At 36.1% G+C, this 17,849-nt stretch overlaps 1 protein-coding gene across 2 annotated transcripts in view; it reads left to right on the top strand.

Annotated features, from left to right (window-relative positions):
* Nucleotides 1–14,924, top strand: part of NCAM2 (neural cell adhesion molecule 2) — a gene marked incomplete at both ends in the record, with an annotated part of 250,461 nt that extends 235,537 nt beyond the window's left edge. For both annotated transcript variants that reach the window (XM_079547212.1, XM_079547213.1), the window contains 3 exons: nucleotides 6,423–6,627; nucleotides 10,607–10,726; nucleotides 14,813–14,924. In XM_079547212.1, coding sequence (XP_079403338.1) covers nucleotides 6,423–6,627; nucleotides 10,607–10,726; nucleotides 14,813–14,924 — 437 coding nt within the window. The remainder of the gene's footprint in view (nucleotides 1–6,422; nucleotides 6,628–10,606; nucleotides 10,727–14,812) is intronic.
* Between the last annotated feature and the right edge of the window lie 2,925 nt (nucleotides 14,925–17,849).

Genomic DNA, 17,849 nt, shown 5'->3' with positions numbered 1-17,849 from the left:
CAACAAAAAGAGCTGTAGCTACCTTATAACTCTTTAGGTGTGCTAGAGATGCTTCTGAAGCTGCTTGAAGATCGATTGATGATACTAGGAGTAATTTTTAAAACTCTGCTTAAAAAATGTAATTGACAGCTCCAAAGAATAACTTCAGTTCCAAACCTAGAACTTTTTCTACTTAACATGGCTTTATTTCCCTTCCCTTCTTATCCCTAATCAGACACAGACAAGACATCCTCGACAGGAACATTCAAGCTGTAATTTATACTACAATACTTGTTTTATTTAGCTTTTTCAATTGCATCTCGTTTAAGACATTTTGTATGAAAAAAATGAAAAAAAAAAGGCCATTAGAGTAATTGAGAATTTGAGTACTATTAAGTACCCAGAAAGAGCCATAAAAGAAATTTTCATCTGAAGTGAAAAAAGTAATTTCAGAAAACTTCTTGGCTAGAAGATATCTGCGTAGTAAAGAAAAACTCCTTCACTTGAAGGAGTATCAGGAAAGGATAACATTTCTGATAAATAGAATTTTAGAAATGCTTCTTTGAGTAGCTCACATCTCTCAAGTCAGTAATGTTTCTGGCACAGCAGACTGCCTTGACTGTGTATGCATCTTGTGCAGTCAGTTTAAAGCTCTGTAACTCCACTGTGGGCAGGCTTGGTGATGAGCCAACTGGTTGGTATCTTCAGTGAAGATACATAATTTATGGCCACGAGAGTTGGAGTGATCCTTCACTCTTGCTAGTCAGTTACATCAGGATCAATAATAATGTCCCCGTATTTTCCACAGCTGTGTGTGTGTCAGGCGTGTCTGTCAGTGCTTGTTAGTGCTGTACAGAGCACATATCCTTGTGCGCTTGTACACTGCCCTGCAGCAGTATCTGTCGTAGGAGAAGTTGAAGGAAAAATCACTACAGAAAAAAATACATTGAGACTTGCTGTTTGATACTCCATAATTGTTGATTATGGATTTATCATCTTTTTGTATTAAAGGATGAGATAGAAAAGAATCCTAATGACTGGAGTGGTCTCTTTTGCATCACACATTATCCCAGTAAATGTTCGCACAGCATCATAACAATTGTTTAAAAGTTGATACTGCAACTGTGTTGTATTTTTTATTTCTTCTGGAGGTAGATATGTAGCTGCTGGACACTTACTGACTCAACAGACGAGTTTTATTGCTTTAAATCACTGAGATCAGCACATGCAGCTTCAGCTCTGTCAGACAAATTATTGGAGCTTGTTTGGGCAGGAGAGCGGATTACTGGTTGGTTTCTCCTTTTTGTTTCAGTAAGGCATAGGACTGCTCAGTAGTGGTTAGCTCTTGTACAAAGCTTAAGCGTTGTCTTTAGTCATCAAACTATTTTCTTGAGGGCTTTGCTACCAAAGCTCAGTACATACTGCTCTCATGTACTACCTAGGATACAATTCACTCTGTGAGTGAATGTGGTTACGTGTTACTTGGGAGATTCACTGGGTGTCACAGAGTCTTTGCATCCTGATCATCCTCACCAAAGGAATCACAGCACACATCACTCCCTTCACATATATCCAGGAGAACACTTTGACAGACAGCAAGCAAAGTGCTACTCTTGAAGTGTATCAATTTCCAGTACAAAAAAATGCGAGGAAGCGTTATATATTATTATATCATTTATAAAAGAGTAATGAGTCCTTTTTAGATGCTATAAATTGTTTTTTTTTGTTGTTTTTTTTTTTTTTTTTTGTACAAATTCCAATGTACATATATATCCCCAGAGGAAAGAAGGAAGCATTTCAAAATATTCGAAAACAAATTAATAATTTCATTGATTAAAAGGAAGAACTGGCTTTTGTGTATTTTGTCATACACCGTCTTCAAGACACATTGTAGGGTATTTGCATACATTTTTATATCTGGACTGGGCCTGTATTTCAGATCCATGTTGTCTGTCTGGAATTTTGTAACATTTCCCATAAATTCTTTCATTGCTGCTGTTATTTTTGTCATGATGTACATGCTGTTTAGCTGTAGAAAAGAAAACTTGTACAGCTGTTAGACTTTTTGGTACAATGTTTGTTTGAGTGCCAATCAACAGATACTGACTTCTGAAATACGTTATTTTTTTAGAGGTTTTGAATAAGTGTCTGAATTTTAGAAGCTTTTGATTCCAATAAATGTTCCAGATCTGATAAAAATTAAAGACAACATTCATAGTGCAGAAATAGCTATTGTGGATGGACAACCTATGTCTTGGCAAGCTTAGGGCAGTTCAAGAGGACGACAAGCCGGATCAAGGTTTTTTCCTCCCACTACCCAGTGCAGCACTTCAGGTTCCTCCTCTAGCTTATGATTTTTGACTGCTGCAGCTGAAAAGAAGTTCCAACTTTAGCTTCAAACCTGTCTGAAAGAAAGGATGATGGTTCAAGTATAATACCCCATAATGCACACACATGGACACCCATTCAAATGTATCTGTCAGATACTACCCTGTGAGCTTACTGAAGTATTTTATGTAATTGCTTTTTCTTTTCCTTAAAAAATGTAAATGGCCATAAAAGTTAAGGACTAAGTGGAATCATCTCTTTTCTTTAATTATGTGTCCACCGATAATGAGGAGAAGGGAATAAAGGAACATAAAGACACTCCATTAAATGTTTTTCAACAAAACTTAGAATCACTGAATGACTGAAAATGTGAGGGACCTCTGGAGAGGTCCTCCTCTTGTCTAACTCCCCTGTTCAAACAGGATATTTCATACTTCACTGGCAATTATTTTATTTATTATTTATTATTTATTGTTATTTATTTATTATTGCACAAGCAGTTCAACATATACGTTGTGATTCCGTACAAGTACAGAAAACTTCTGTCATGTCAAAGGATCTATGTAACATGAGGGTGAGTATATGAATGTTGTGTATGAAGTTCCAGTCTTTTTGTGCAGAAGCAATAACTTTAGTTTTCTGTGTATGAAGTGTACCATGCTCGTATAGTCTGTAGATATTTTGGTGATTATTCTCACTTCAGACCTGCTTCCACTTAATGTATCTGATCTAAACCCCCAAAAAGAATTCACTCTGAATTTGAATCTGTATGCCCATAAAATTTGCCTTTCCAGTTATTTCTCTTCACTGGGAAATTCTGCTCCACTTGCCAAAGTTCTTCATTGGTATTTCCTGTTATTTAGATGACTATTTAAAAAAAAGTTCAGTTATGGTTTTGAAAATTAAAAGTACATTTTATAGAATAAAGGAGACCTTGAAAATTGCCAGTAGTTTCCATGGCATTTATAGAAACTTCCTTCATTTTTTTTGTACATTTCTAAAAAGTTTTATTTCTGTAAGTATTCATTGATAAATTTGAGGGAGCAGAGAGTGAAGTGGCTCTGCTTAAAGTTGGCATTTTTCTTCATTATCATGACAAGGTATATTGTATTATTTATGCCACATTTTATATAATAAAAATCACATTGTCTTGAATCTAGCATAATTTTAATGAAGGTTAATGAAATCTCCTCCAGAACTTTGAACTTAAAATTGTTTTTTTTCAATCATTATTTATAGTCTTGTTAGACTACTCGGACAAGTAGACAATAAACCTTTCAAAACAAACAAACAAAAAGATCATCTTCACTCACATAGCATTGAATTTGTATGGTTTAAAATAAGTGTATTTTCAACTAGAAGAAGAATGTACCTAATATACAAATACATTTTTGTGCTGTGGCACAAAGTGGAGCTGGTATTTTGACTCCATTTGGACCTCAAAGCCCACCCAGCCCAACCCCTGCCAAGGGCAGGGCTGCCCCCACCAGCTCAGCTACCCAGGGCCCCATCCACCCTGGCCTTGAGTGCCTCCAGGGATGGGGCACCACAGCTTCTCCGGGCAGCTGTGCCAGCGCCTCACTGCTCTCTGAGTCAAAAATCTCTCCTCTTTCAGTTTATAACTAAGTCCTTTTCTTATCACTGTCAGTAAAGAAAAAAAAAAAAAAACAAAACAAAAAAACAGTCTAAAAAGCCCCTCTCTACCTTTCCTGTAAACCTCCCTGAGTTATTTGGAAGGTTGCTATAAGGTCTTCTCAGAGCTTTCTCATCTGCAGTCTGAACAAAGTCTTTCTTCCTAGGAGAAGTGTCCAGCCCTTTGGTCATCTTCATGGCCTTCCTCTGGACTCGTTCCAACAACTCCACATCTTTTGTGTGCTAGGAGCTCCGGGCCTGGAGGCAGTACTCCAGGTCTTTCATCAGCCAACACCCCCTAGTCTTTCTCCTCAGGGCTGTTCTCAGTTCACTCCCCACCTTGCTTGTACTTGTGTGTGGGATTGCCCTGACCCAGTGGCAGGAGCTTGCACTTGGGCTTGTTGAGCTTCATGAAGTTCACACAGACCCACTTCTCAAGCCTGTCTAAGTCCCTCTGTGTAGTATCCCTTCCTTCTGTTGCATCAGCTGCACTACTCAGCTTTGTGTTGTCTGCACACTTGCTGAGGGTGCATTCAATCCCACTCTCTGTGTCACCGTCAAACATATTAAATAACATCAGTATCAGTATCCTCAAGGAACACCCCCTTTATTCATCTCCTCATGGACACTGAGCCGTTGACAGCAACTCAGAGTGCAACCAGTTAAATGGGTGGATATATGAAAATACAGTAAGTTTTAGAAGATGTATAACAAATTAGACTTGTAATATTTAACTAGGATTATTGATGTTAAAAAAAGAGAAAGAATATGTGTGAAATGTCAACTTTCAATGCATAAATGGAACAACCTTTCATTGCTACACCATCATTTTGCTTATTTGAAACTGTTCCTTTGCATTTTTAAAAAGGGAGAATAAATTTGAATATCTGTCTACCTGGTGATCCAGTCACCCAATTAAATGTATATATTCAGTGTTGGCTTATTACATGATACCACGATACCATTCTGAAGAGCAGTTCTGTAATAAAACAGCTGATAAGTAGACAATGAAACAGATTGCATAAAAAATAAAATTCTCTCCTCCAATTGGAAAAAAGTTTTTAATTTTCCATTTAAGTATCAAATAGATCAAAAAAGCATATATTTCTATTAGTATGAACTGATGTAGAAGTTATTAAGAAAATTATTTTTAAATTGTGTTTGAAAAGGTAAATACACATTTTCTTAAAAATTAGCTGAGTAAAAATTATGAAAGCTTAAAATATTTTCTTAATTTTCATATTTGCAGTATATTGTAAAAGTGGGAGAAAGATGATAGCAGTTACCTTGTTAAAACATTTATATTAATAAATCACATTGTTTATGTTTTTATGTCTGTCAGCTGAAACAGTACTTATGTACTCTGCTGTGAAAAAATCTTGCTCTTATTTTTGGAACAGGCATAGACAGCTGCAAATGGAAATGTACCACTGCACTGCTGACTCATACTCCCAAGACGTGGCAAAACTAAGCAAGGAATGCTGATGCACTACACCAGCGTGCAAAGTAAAAGTTTCCCTCACCAGTGGTATCGGCTCAGGACATACCACCACACCTGCAATGGTCACTAGCCAACTCCTGAGCTAGAGTGATACCTTCTTGAACTAGGCTGGCCCATGAACCATTACTGAGTTCTGTTTTTTTCCCTTGAGTTACTGATCAGATGCAATTCCTCGCCTTCATAGCAGTCATCTGAATTCATAAGGCAGTATTTGTTCCTTCAGAGTCACGGTATTGAAAACTATAGCATTATTGTCTACTACAGAAGTATCATTTGAGACAAAATTAGATAAGCAGCTTTAAAAGTACAACTACAGAAAGCAGCATCAGATGTGGAATATATTTATTCTGAAACGTATGACAGTATTTCAAGGTTCAAAACTATACAAGATGAGGTCCTGACCAGACAGTCATTTAATAATACAACTAGTTTACTTCATGTTAATTTATTTGGCAGTTTGTCTCTGTTTGCAGACTATTACCTTGAAAAAAAATGTTCTCTGACTTCTTCATTCTGCTGTAATTTAAAAAAGTGACCTTTACAAGAATATTGTTTTACCACTCTTTAGTAATTCTCCTTAGCACCAATGTTAATTAATTACATTTGAAATGTGGAAGGTGACAACTTACATCAACTGTTATTATTTAAAATGTACAGTATTTTTCTTAGGATCCATTCTGATATATTTAGTTTTGAAATGTTAAAAGTATCATATTGTTTATTATTGAATAATGTGATTTATGCTCTGTGACCATACTGGATTTTCAGCAGTGGGAGAGTGTTATGTAGAAAAGATGGCTCTTGGATTTTTTAACTGTGTTGTATATGCACTTACTTTCCAGTATTGCTTCTTTCCTTTAGTTTCTGAATGGTATATTTGTAAACATCCTTTAGCCTCCTGATCTGTGACTTAAAAACTTCAGAAAATTTTATTTCTTCAGGATTAATTTTGTTAATGAATTCAAATTTTCTTTCTTTCAAGACACTCTTTTTAATGGTCTTGGACTTCGTGCTGTTATTGGCCTGGGAGTGGCGGCCCTTTTGTTAATCCTTGTTGTGACTGATGTCAGCTGTTTCTTTGTACGACAATGCGGATTGCTAATGTGCATCACCAGGAGGATTTGTGGGAAAAAGAGTGGTTCAAGTGGAAAAAGTAAAGAACTGGAAGAAGGAAAGGCTGCCTACTTGTGAGTATTATTTATATATTATAGAAACATAATTAAAAGAAAAACCTTGCTGTTCAACTTGAACATTTTGAGATTGATAAAGGGACTGTTACAAAAGATTACAATTACTTGGAAAACTGTTCTCGTGGAGCTCTTAGAGCAGGTCCAGAGGAGGGTCACTAAGATGACCAGAGGGCTGGAGCACCTCTCCTATAAGGAAAGGTTGAGGAAACTAGGACTGTTCAGCTTGGAGAAGAGAAGGCCCCGAGGAGACCTTTTTATGGCCTTCCAATACTTGAGGGGAGAATATAAACAGGAGGGGGAATGTCTGTTTGTGAGGGTGGACAGTTTTAGGACAAGGGGGAATGGTCTTAAACTGAGACAGGGGAGGTTTAGGTTAGATATTAGGAGGAAGTTTTTCATACAGAGGGTGGTGACGCACTGGAACAGGTTGCCCAAGGAGGCTGTGGATGCCCCATCCCTGGAGGCATTCAAGTCCAGGCTGGATGTGGCTCTGGGCAGCCTGGTCTGGTGGCTGGTGACCCTGCACATAGCAGGGGGGTTGAAACTACATGATCTTTGAGGTCCTTTTCAATCCAGGACATTCTGTGATTCTATGATTTGTGGACAACTGTTTTCTTAAAGGAGAAACAAAGACAAAAAAGAGGAGCGTGGACCATGCTTCACTTTAAGACAGCCATCTTATGCCACTTGTGCTACTCTATTAGAAGAAAAATTCAATCATAGATCAGTGTAGGCACATTTCTGCACTGTTACAAATTCATCTTGGAGCTGCTAATACCCAAAAACTTAGCCTGTGGTTGTGGCAGAGCCAGTAGATTTGGAAATAAAAGCACATAGCTTTGTGGAAAATACGTGAAAAAGTTTCTCAAATATAGCTATTACTAGAAAATCTTGGGTTTTGCCCATAGAGTTTTGGAATTACAAGTATTGTTTACTTTTAAAAATAGAAGTTCTGAGATGGATGTGGTTGAATTGTTTGTAAGATTGTTCTTCATGGCAATAGTTAATGCTTGCTAAAAATAAAGGAGAAAGAGCAATCCTATTTCTCAAATATACCTCATGTAGAGGCTAGATAAATGGGAATGAAATGGTCATTTATGTTCAAGTTTCCTTAAATGATAAAAGCAGATGGTGAAATCTCTGGAAAAACAAGTTCAGTTATTGATTGCATAAAATAAGTTCTTTAAAGAACCAGTGTTCACAGGGTTTCCAAAAGATGAGACGGAGAAAGGATTACTTATCATCCCTTGTTTTAGGTGGTTCCATTTATTTATTTAATGTGGCAGCTTCATTTTCTTGTCATATGCTTCATATGCTCATCTAAAAGATCTTTTTTTTTTAAATGTACGATGTAATATCGGTGACAAGCTGTATTTTGTGGCGTAAATAGCATTTACAAGTACAGCTCCTATGCGGTGCAGCTCTCCCAGGATTCAGAACATGCACTTCATTCCTCTGCACCTTCCCAGAACCCATCTTTCCCAGATGCAGATCGGAGAGCAGATACGTTGACCCTTATTATTCATAGCTACACTGGAGTTCTCTGTTGCCAGTGCTGGAAGTGTAAAAGTCTCTTTTATCGTTTTATTTCTGGCTATTGGAATTCAGACACTGTGCCTTTGTGAGGTAACCTGATTGATTTCTTGGTGGGGTTCTCAACCCTTTTTGAAACAGCTGCACAGAACCAGAACAATCATAAGCAGGCACACAGTATTTACATCAAGTAATGTTTCTGAATAAAAGAAGTTATGCCTTAAACCAGGTATTTCCTAATTCTTGACAGGTTACAGTCATAGAAAGTATAACACAGTTTTTCTATTGCGTGAAGCCAGCGTGTCCTGTTCAATAGAGTCAGCATTTACAGCTTCTGGCTGAGATTCAGCTGTCCTTTCCTATTGAGCACAGCACTTCAGTTTGTGTTTTAATTTCATTTTCAAGAAGTAACCACGTATGAATTGGTGTACAGACCCCTTCTGAATGGGAAGACCTCAGGGAGCTGCAGCTCTAAATGTCATTTGACAGCAGTTTATGCATTGCTATCAACATCTGATACACAAATGCAACTCCATGTTGTCTAGAGCTGGTCGTGTAACAGTAATTCCTCCATGAGACTTTTTTTTTTTTTGCAAGAACAACTATACTATTTAATTATATTTCTTTCCTTGTTGTGGTTATCTTCAGTGAGTCTGATTATAAATAAGTTGAAACTGTTTTTATTTACCTTATTCTTTGATTTGAATGTTAAGTGTTAAGGGTCAAAATTTGAATTTCTTTCATGCCAAATGCCATTCCCTAAAAGATGCTGACATTTGAATATGTCAGATCACATTCTGGATCTTTGAGTGGCTTTTTGATATTTTTTGGTTGTATTTTGATTGGTGGGAAATGTATAGTCATTACTTATGTTCCATATGTAACTCATGTAGATAATACAGTGCATGCAACATACACACAGCCATCTGGAACAGAAAAGCTGAAATATGTTTCCCATAAGGAGTATTCCCCTCCATATAATTTCTAATTATTACACAGTTTGTACTTTTTGTATGGATCGATTCCTCAACTATGAAATATGCACAATAACATACATTTATCCATAAGATTGTGCATATACAGACAAAACAAGTAGAACTTATGTTCCCTCTGCCAGCCCTGTTATGAACCATTATATTTTCAGAGATATCAGACAGCCATGACTCCACTTGTAACTATATGGCAGTGTTATCGAACAGCCGACTCCTATGTAGCACATAAATTAAATGCCTCTGTTACATGCATTGTCTACAGAAATGAGCATGGCATCCATTTATGTATGTTAAAATCAAATTTCAATTGAATAGATAAATAAGCACAAACTATGCATCTAAAATTAAAAATATGTTTTAGGATTCTACCTGTGCATTCTTCCTTAGTCAACTTTGCAATTGCACATTTTTATGTGCTAGACTCCTGTTAGCCTGTAGATTTCCTCGAGTATAATTACCAGAAGATGCTCAAGTTTCCAGGTACTTTCTGAATAGATTGTTGTGCAGCTTTTTTAAAGGTGATCTTTTCAGAAATGATACAAGTATAAGAGATGAATTAGACAAGGATTTAATGAGACTTGTTCTATGGTGCACAGCAATCTGACTGCTCTCTGTGACACCTGTATTTGGTTACCCTGTGTTTTTAGACTGCAGCTGATATGTATACATGGAAAGAGATTTTATTTTGAAAATATCAGATGTATCTTGGATATCCTTGGATATCCTTTGATCTGTCTTTCGAGATTCAAAGTATTTGCTGGTCCTATTAATAAATACTGCTTTAAATGCAAACAGTGCTTTGCATATCAAGACCATATTACCAACAAAAGTGTAATGACAATACTCACTGTTCTGTCCTCTTAACAATCCATTGTCCAACTGACACAAAAGTTATTAATTGCCTTGTGTGTGAAAAATTAGCCCCTGTTCCTAAAATGGGGGAATTGCCACATAGAAACAGAGAATTTCTTCCACCAATCTGAAAAGAGTGGGCTTGGTTCTTATCACAAACTGAAACTGTCAGAATCTTAGAAGACTGAAAACACACTTAGGCTATGTATATGCTGCAAGAGTGGCTCTTTATACTTCGAAAAATTTCAAGCATAATTGGGCGTCAAGTTCTATACTTACTATACTATGTTAGCCAAATTTATGTCTATTCCCATGAGAAGGTCATCCATTGTTTTATTATTTATTTGTAAACAAAATGCTCTTTTAAGATACTAATCTATGATTTTTGTGGGATAGGTAAGTAGCCATGCATACAGGATACTTTGAAGACTTCAAGGAATTGAGGACACACTGCTAAGTGTGTCTCAGTGGTGTTAATTGTTGATAATTAGTTCCACTTTTTCTCTGCCAGCTTCTGAAGGGAAGAGATCTTGGTAATTAGTTAAGTGCAATGTAGTTAATATGATGATAAAAACTCAGACTCTTTTAATAATTTTTAGGAAAGATGGATCAAAAGAGCCAATAGTGGAAATGAGAACAGAGGATGAAAGAATTACCAGCCATGAAGACGGGAGCCCAGTAAATGAGCCGAATGAGACTACTCCTCTCACAGAGCCGGAGTAAGTAGCCCAATATTCCCCAGTGTCTTACTCACAGTGTTGACTGCAAGGCTGCCCTCACTCTGCCAGGTAAAGAGGTACATGACAGCCATGTGCTGTGGCAGTGCAGTTCGGCAGTGTGGTTTTTTTACAGTAGTTGATCTAAACCACAGTACCCCGAGGGCAATGGCCAAGGTTATCACCAGGCATTTTTCTCTTCTTTCTGTGACCCAGACTCTCACTCACATCAGCCATGGGATGGCAACATAACAATTGTGGGAGTTCTTCAACATACCTGGATGTTAGTGAACATCTTAAGGAACTTTTCTTGCCTTCTCTACCACTCTGACTCCCATAGAGCTCCTTCTATTATTCTCTTAATGAAGACAGCACCCCAGGGACATGAGCAGCTCTGCCCTATCCTCACTGTCCTTCCTACTATTCTTCTGCTGATGGCCCAGGAGGCCCCTCTCATCTCCGGCCATCCCAGCAGCCCATGCCCAGCTCTGGTGGGACGTGGGCCCACACCCCTCTGCCATCCTTGCTCTGCCTGCCATGTTGAGGGGTGGGAACATGAGGGCCTGGCCCTGCCTGCCTCCTTGGATCAGCAGTGTGCCAAATATTGAGAGAACTCTTATAGAATAGTCTTTTAATCTTCTGAAAAATACTTGGAATTTGTACTGAGGGGTACTGCAGTGAACCAAGTTATCTAAGGAGTCAGTGGAATGTAACTGTAAACATTATACAAACTACATTATATATATATATATATATATATATATATACATTATACATTAGGTCATGGCTGCATTAGCAGCTAAGCCACTGGTGCCAAATTATTTAATGTCTTTAAAGACATAGAAATGTGGTGGAACATGATAGCAGCAAAGATTAAGCTCAGATCTTTCTGCTTGTCCAAGTCAGTAGAACAGCTGGCAGACTGAAACATGAAACAGTTAAGATCAAAAATGTTTTATAATCTTACTGAGGGACTGGTCACTGGTTGCAGGGAAAATAGTTAAATCATTGGTATAGGTATAATGGATAAGGTATCTGATGGGTATTCGTCCCTGAGAGAATAGGGTTGCTGAAAGATACTAGTAATGATGACAATTTCTTTCTTGGTCATTTTTTTTCTGACAACAAATGGCAAAAGGCAGCAGTGCAAGCCACAGCTGGATGAAGGTCAGATGGGTTAGCTAAAGTTTCAGGGCAGTGTCACTGAAGAAACCATAGATGAGTCAAAAGCATCAGGCAGTCAGGACATCTGAAGGGACACTGGCTCTAGGGGAACACTGCAAGACCTTCTGCTCATTCACAAGTCATAACAGATAAAGCAGAGAAGCAATATAAAAAATGGGTGAGATGCCACTGAAGAAAAGGAGGATGCGATAGGGTAAGTCTTTCTGGAGGAATAACACACACACATACTGAACAACAGGTGCAACGGCAATCTTGTAGGGAAGAGCTAAGCTTGCAGGAGGGAAGAGCTTCAGGGATGAATCAATCAGGTAGTGTCCATACAAGGCAGGATTCATTATGGCTAATTTAGGCTGCCTTAAAGACAGTAGAGTTAAATCTTCAGTTTAAATTAGGTAAAATTTGTACTCAACAGAGGGAGACAGGAAATGTCTATGTATTTGAAAGGGATTATTTCAGTACAAGATGTCTACCTTTGTGATGCCTGTCTCTTTCTTGAATGTGAATTCAGTCTAAGCTTATGCCTAACTTTCAGGGAGCCTTTCTTGCATTTTCTTTTTGAAGCTGAGCTACATGTACCCAGGCACTATATTGCTTTGAATGTAAAAATTTGTGTAAAATAACTAAGAAGGAGATTTTTTTCCACAATAATGTAGTATTTTCATCGTATTTACTCATCATATTACTCAGTAACCTTCATTTAAACTTAACTCACTGTTAAAGCAATATTTGGGATCCATTTGTGACAGATTAGCACAAAGCACTTTTTCCTGAAAGTAAAGAAGTTTTAATAATACTGGCAGGAAACCGATATAAGTTGTGTATTTCTTACTGTATTTCTAAAATGTGATTAAAATTCCACGTGCAACATGATACTATAATTAGATTCCTAGTCTGATATTGTTATGTTCCTAGTATTTGTTGACTTTTTTCTCCATACTAAGGAAGCTGGGTGAATTTCAGTATCAAAATGGCTAGGAGCCGTTTTCCTATGAAATAGACATCTATTAGAGAAGTGATTATTCTAAATTTTGTGTGGGTAATATCAGCAAAATATTGTGATTAGGCCACATGCAGTGCTAGAGGAACTAAATAACATTACTGATTGGTAATAGACAGTGTCTGAAAAACAAAAAGAACCTTTTAAGGTTTCCCAGTCCTTTTTTTCTTTGAAAATACTTCAATTTTAAAACATTTTGATTTGAATAATTAATGCTCGCCCAGCTCAAAAATATAGAATGATTTCAAATAGGTACAGCTATATAGTGAGTAAGTGTAAGAAAACTAATGTAATTAAATCATTTAAACTTGATTTAGTTAGTTAAAAAAGGGAAACTACTGAATCTGATAATAGAGATTAAATATGAATTAATATTTGACACAAAAGGAGAGGAAAATTTCACAATAACAAAAATATTGTCCTCATCAGTAGGTGAACTGATCACACCATATCTAAAAAAAACACAGGTGTTGGTTTTTTTTTTTGAGACAGTAAGGTCACAGAATGCTGTACTGACTTTTTCAGTGAGGAAAATTTATAAACACTTTATATGTTTGTAGTTTGTTTTATTTCTCTTCTTGCTTGCATTGAAAGCAAGGCTAATTGTGTCATACTGTTTGTATTTACCTGGATTTTGGTTATATCTAGTAATTTTCAACAGAGTTTAGCAATATCTTTCTATTTAAAATACTTGTGCATTATTTGTGACATGTTCTTAATCCACTTCTCAAAAAGTATTTTATTTAAATTTACTTTTAATATATTGTCAATTGCTCAGTTATGACTTAGGCTATGTATTTCCTCCTTTTCAGCACCATCATTTCAGTAACTGCTCCGATCTTACATAAATCTTGGTTAAATATGGTTTATTTTTTTAATACCAGCTCATTTTGCTTCATTAGGCCTATAACACAGGTGTCTCATGAGTTGTGTTTCCTCTGCCTCCATAATTTTTTTTTCTTTTTCAAAAATAGAAAAAAATTCTGCTTTCTGTTTCCATTCTTTCAAGTCTTGTGTTGTGGGCTGTTTCGTTTGTGTGCCATGTGGAACAGACAGTTGCTTGACAACATCCTCTGTGTTCAAAGCCAGAGAGCTGATGATACACATCCCATATTTTACTGTAACAGAAGAAGTTAGTTTTCTCGTAGATTTTTCTTAGATAAGATTACGCTCATTGTTCAACATCTAGTTAATTTCAGACAGATGAAATATCATGTGACTGAGAATTTAAGTATTGTTTATTGTCATTAAATGCTGTTATTACAAGACATTCCTAAAGGATTCCTCATACAGAATAAAATATAGCACATTGGGACATCAAAGCAATCACAGTGGAAGATTACTGAAACATTTAATGGTTGTTATGAATGGAAAAAATGCATATGCATACTACTCCCTAGTTAAAAAAATACAGAAAACAAACCCAAATTGGAATCAGGATAAATAGCTACTATGCCCGAGAGATATTATTACAGGAACATCTACCTAAACCATACATATTTTTCACAGCTATATTTTTGACAGCTAACTAGCGGCAGTAGGGAATGATTTTTTAGAACTTTTCGAAAGAAATCAGTGTTTTATCTTTCCTGTAAATACGAGTGGGGATTCCCTTGATACTGGAGTTTAGGATTGTACGATTGTAAGACTCGAAGGAACGTTCCTGAAATTAAAATACCATCTGAATGTCTTCATGCATCCGCACAAGAACTGGAAGGGACTAATGTTAATTTATTTGAAAAAAAAAGAACCTCAGTACTCGTAATAAAATAATTATGTGTTATTTTCATTGACTAATGTTTCTATAAGCACTATGGACTGTATAAAGAATGCACTCCTTGTAGATTTAAATTCCACATCATTTGTTATTTTTTGTAATGTCCATGATTTCTCTTTTTTTCTGATAGGAAGCTGCCACTGAAGGAGGAAAATGGGAAAGAAGCTTTAAATCCAGAAACCATAGAAATCAAAGTTGCTAATGACATCATCCAGTCAAAAGAAGATGATAGCAAAGCATAAGATAAACTACAGCTTTCTGGATAATACATTTGGATAAAAGCAACCCCGTGACCAAAACTTTACAGCTGACCTTAATTTCCTGGGAAACTTAAGCTTGGAATAGTTAGTACATGTGTACATATGATAAAACAGTTTCTGTCTACAGTTCTTTTCTATTTTTTTGTTAATGGTTTTAGTATGTTGTTTTGCTGACACCAAGTTCCATGGTATAAATTGGAAAAATCTTCTGAATAAGAACTAAAACTTATTATACGAAAAAGTATGTCTTTTTAGAAGAATACTTGGCAAAGCACCCCTAACCACAAACCACACATCATGTCTCTCCAGATCTTACAGGGCAATTTACATAGATAAAGTGCCATTTGTTATTGTATTTATTTCCATTTATAATCAAGGAAAAGTTGAGGTTGCCTTTTAAAAAATGAGCACCAATCTCAGCATAACATTTAAGATCTTATCACTGGCAGACACTCAATAGTCGTTCCAACTGTGCATAGCACTTGAAATAAAAAAAGCAACAAACTGTCTTCAACAACACAAAGCCAGCTCTACCTGTAGTTTTACCTGGGTTCTCTTGTATCATAAAAATTTGATAACTATGATGTACATATTTAACTCAAAATGGCTGAATATTTTATCGGATATTGGCCTCATCCTAACTTTAGAGTGTGACTGAAAGGCCCAGGATTTTCAGAATGCCAGATTTTTTACATTAACCTTTGGAAGGTGGTGTGTAAACTGGAATGTAGGATATGTGTGGAAAGGGAACTCTTTTCTCAATAACTTTTGACTTCAAAGGAAACCTTCTAACACAGACTTACATTTGTTGCCCCAGTGTATTTATGCATATGAGTATACACTCTTCTAACCATTCAGTCAAGGGATAAACTGCATTTAGGTTTTCACCACAAATCAGTATGTGAAATATTTGAAGTTGGCCTTATTAAAGAAGTTCTCGCTATGTTATGAATTTTTATCTTATAACAAGATACATAGGAACAGATGGAAAGACTTTGGCTAAGTGGTTAGGAACATTTTTAAATTTTTAATTAATCAGACCATGTAATAGTCGAAATACTTGTTTCCTGTCAAGCATTTTTTAAGATGATCTATTTTATTATTACGGATAATATGCACTACTTAGAAATTTGGCTAATTTATTTGATGAAAAGGAATATATTTATTAATATTGATTTAATTATGTCACTAATTGGAGTAATACATCCTGCTTCCATTCCAGCGTAGTGTATCCACATCTATCAACCTATTCAAAATATTTCTTTGGAAGAAGTAGATAAAATAGTGGACTAGATTAGAAAATTCTACTTGTTAGGATCAAACTGTAGAGTACCTTGTGAATTTTTCACATCTAAGTCATACTCAAGGTTTTAGTGTAGCTTTATTCAGCAAATTATGTCCTCTCCATACTGTATCTGAATTTTGCTATTAGTTGCAAATTTCTACCTGATTTCACACAGAATGTCATCAACTCTTAGCTGATATTTTATTGTTATGTCAAAGTGGTTGACTTTTGTGCAGTAAAGCTAAAAGTGAAATGTAAAAGAATGTTATTGCATTTGAGGATAATGGCACATTTACCATCTTGATAACCCAGACATTATCGGATTTGAAAATGATGAGGAGATAATGAACTTTCAGATCTTCCTTATTTTTCAAAGGCACTAATTTTATCAAGAAAGAAAGAAAGAAAGAAAGAAAGAAAGAAAGAAAGAAAGAAAGAAAGAAAGAAAGAAAGAAAGAAAGAAAGAAAGAAAGAAAGAAAGAAAGAAAGAAAGAAAGAAAGAAAGAAAGAAAGAAAGAAAGAAAGAAAGAAAGAAAGAAAAAAAGAGAGAGAGAAAGAAAGAGAAAGAGAAAGAGAAAGAGAAAGAGAAAGAGAAAGAGAAAGAGAAAGAGAAAGAGAAAGAGAAAGAGAAAGAGAAAGAGAAAGAGAAAGAGAAAGAGAAAGAGAAAGAAAAACCAAGCACTTTTAGTTACTTTGGGAAAAACCTACAGTGAAGCCAGTAGTTGAGAGCAGAGGCATAACGCTGATATGGCTAGATGAGAAGCCAAATTCCCACAAAATCATAATCAAAATGAAAAGTATGAGTAAGAGCAATGATTGACAAAAGTAATGAAAAAGAATAATTTTAAACTGCTGCATAATAGTTTCTTTAAATGCTAAGGAATTACTTCTGGATAAAAGAAAGTTGAAGATATTCCTCTATAGCCTGTCACTGTTGCTCCCACATACGGCAGGCAGTATTATCAAGAATCTGCTTGCCTGTTAAATTTCTGTCCTGTTTCTTTCAGAGTAGTGTACACAGTGAGCAGAACTGCCTCCTACTTTATAATTAAGGTTGTCTTCTTTATGTATGTGAATATATATATTCTTTCTACAAAGTACATGTATGCAACTGGGCTTTCTCCCTCTATTGAAATGCAAGGAAGGGACCTGGAAAATTCAAGTAGTTGGATGTCATTGATGTGGCTTGAACATCTATACCCCGCATCATCTCAAGCAGTATTATTAATAAGATGAAGGTACAAGACCTCCTTTCCTCTTCTGCCTGCCATCACAAAGTTAGGTGGTGCTGTGCATTCTCAAATAAGACAAGGTTCACTAAGCAAATGGTGCTTTTTCTGAAGCCAGCACAATCATTTGCACAAGGTTCCTATACAATGGATGCAGGGCTAACACTGTCTAGGCTCAACTGTAGTTGCATTTCAACTTTTTAGTACTTCTTGCTAAAATTTATGCAAAAAACTTAACATGGCTTAACAACTAAAAGTTGGATGTTGTTTTTTTCTTGTTGTTTTTGTTTGTTTGTTTGTTTTAACATAGCCTCTAATCCCAGTGTGAAAAGATTAGAGGATTTAAAAGGTTTCTTCAGCAGATTTAGTATTAATACTCCTGTCTTACTATCT

The sequence above is a fragment of the Tetrao urogallus genome (assembly GCF_951394365.1).
Source record: "Tetrao urogallus genome assembly, chromosome: 1".
NCBI classification, from domain to species: domain Eukaryota; kingdom Metazoa; phylum Chordata; class Aves; order Galliformes; family Phasianidae; genus Tetrao; species Tetrao urogallus.
Note: the sequence above shows the minus strand (reverse complement) of the source record. Positions and strands in the feature narration are given on the sequence as shown.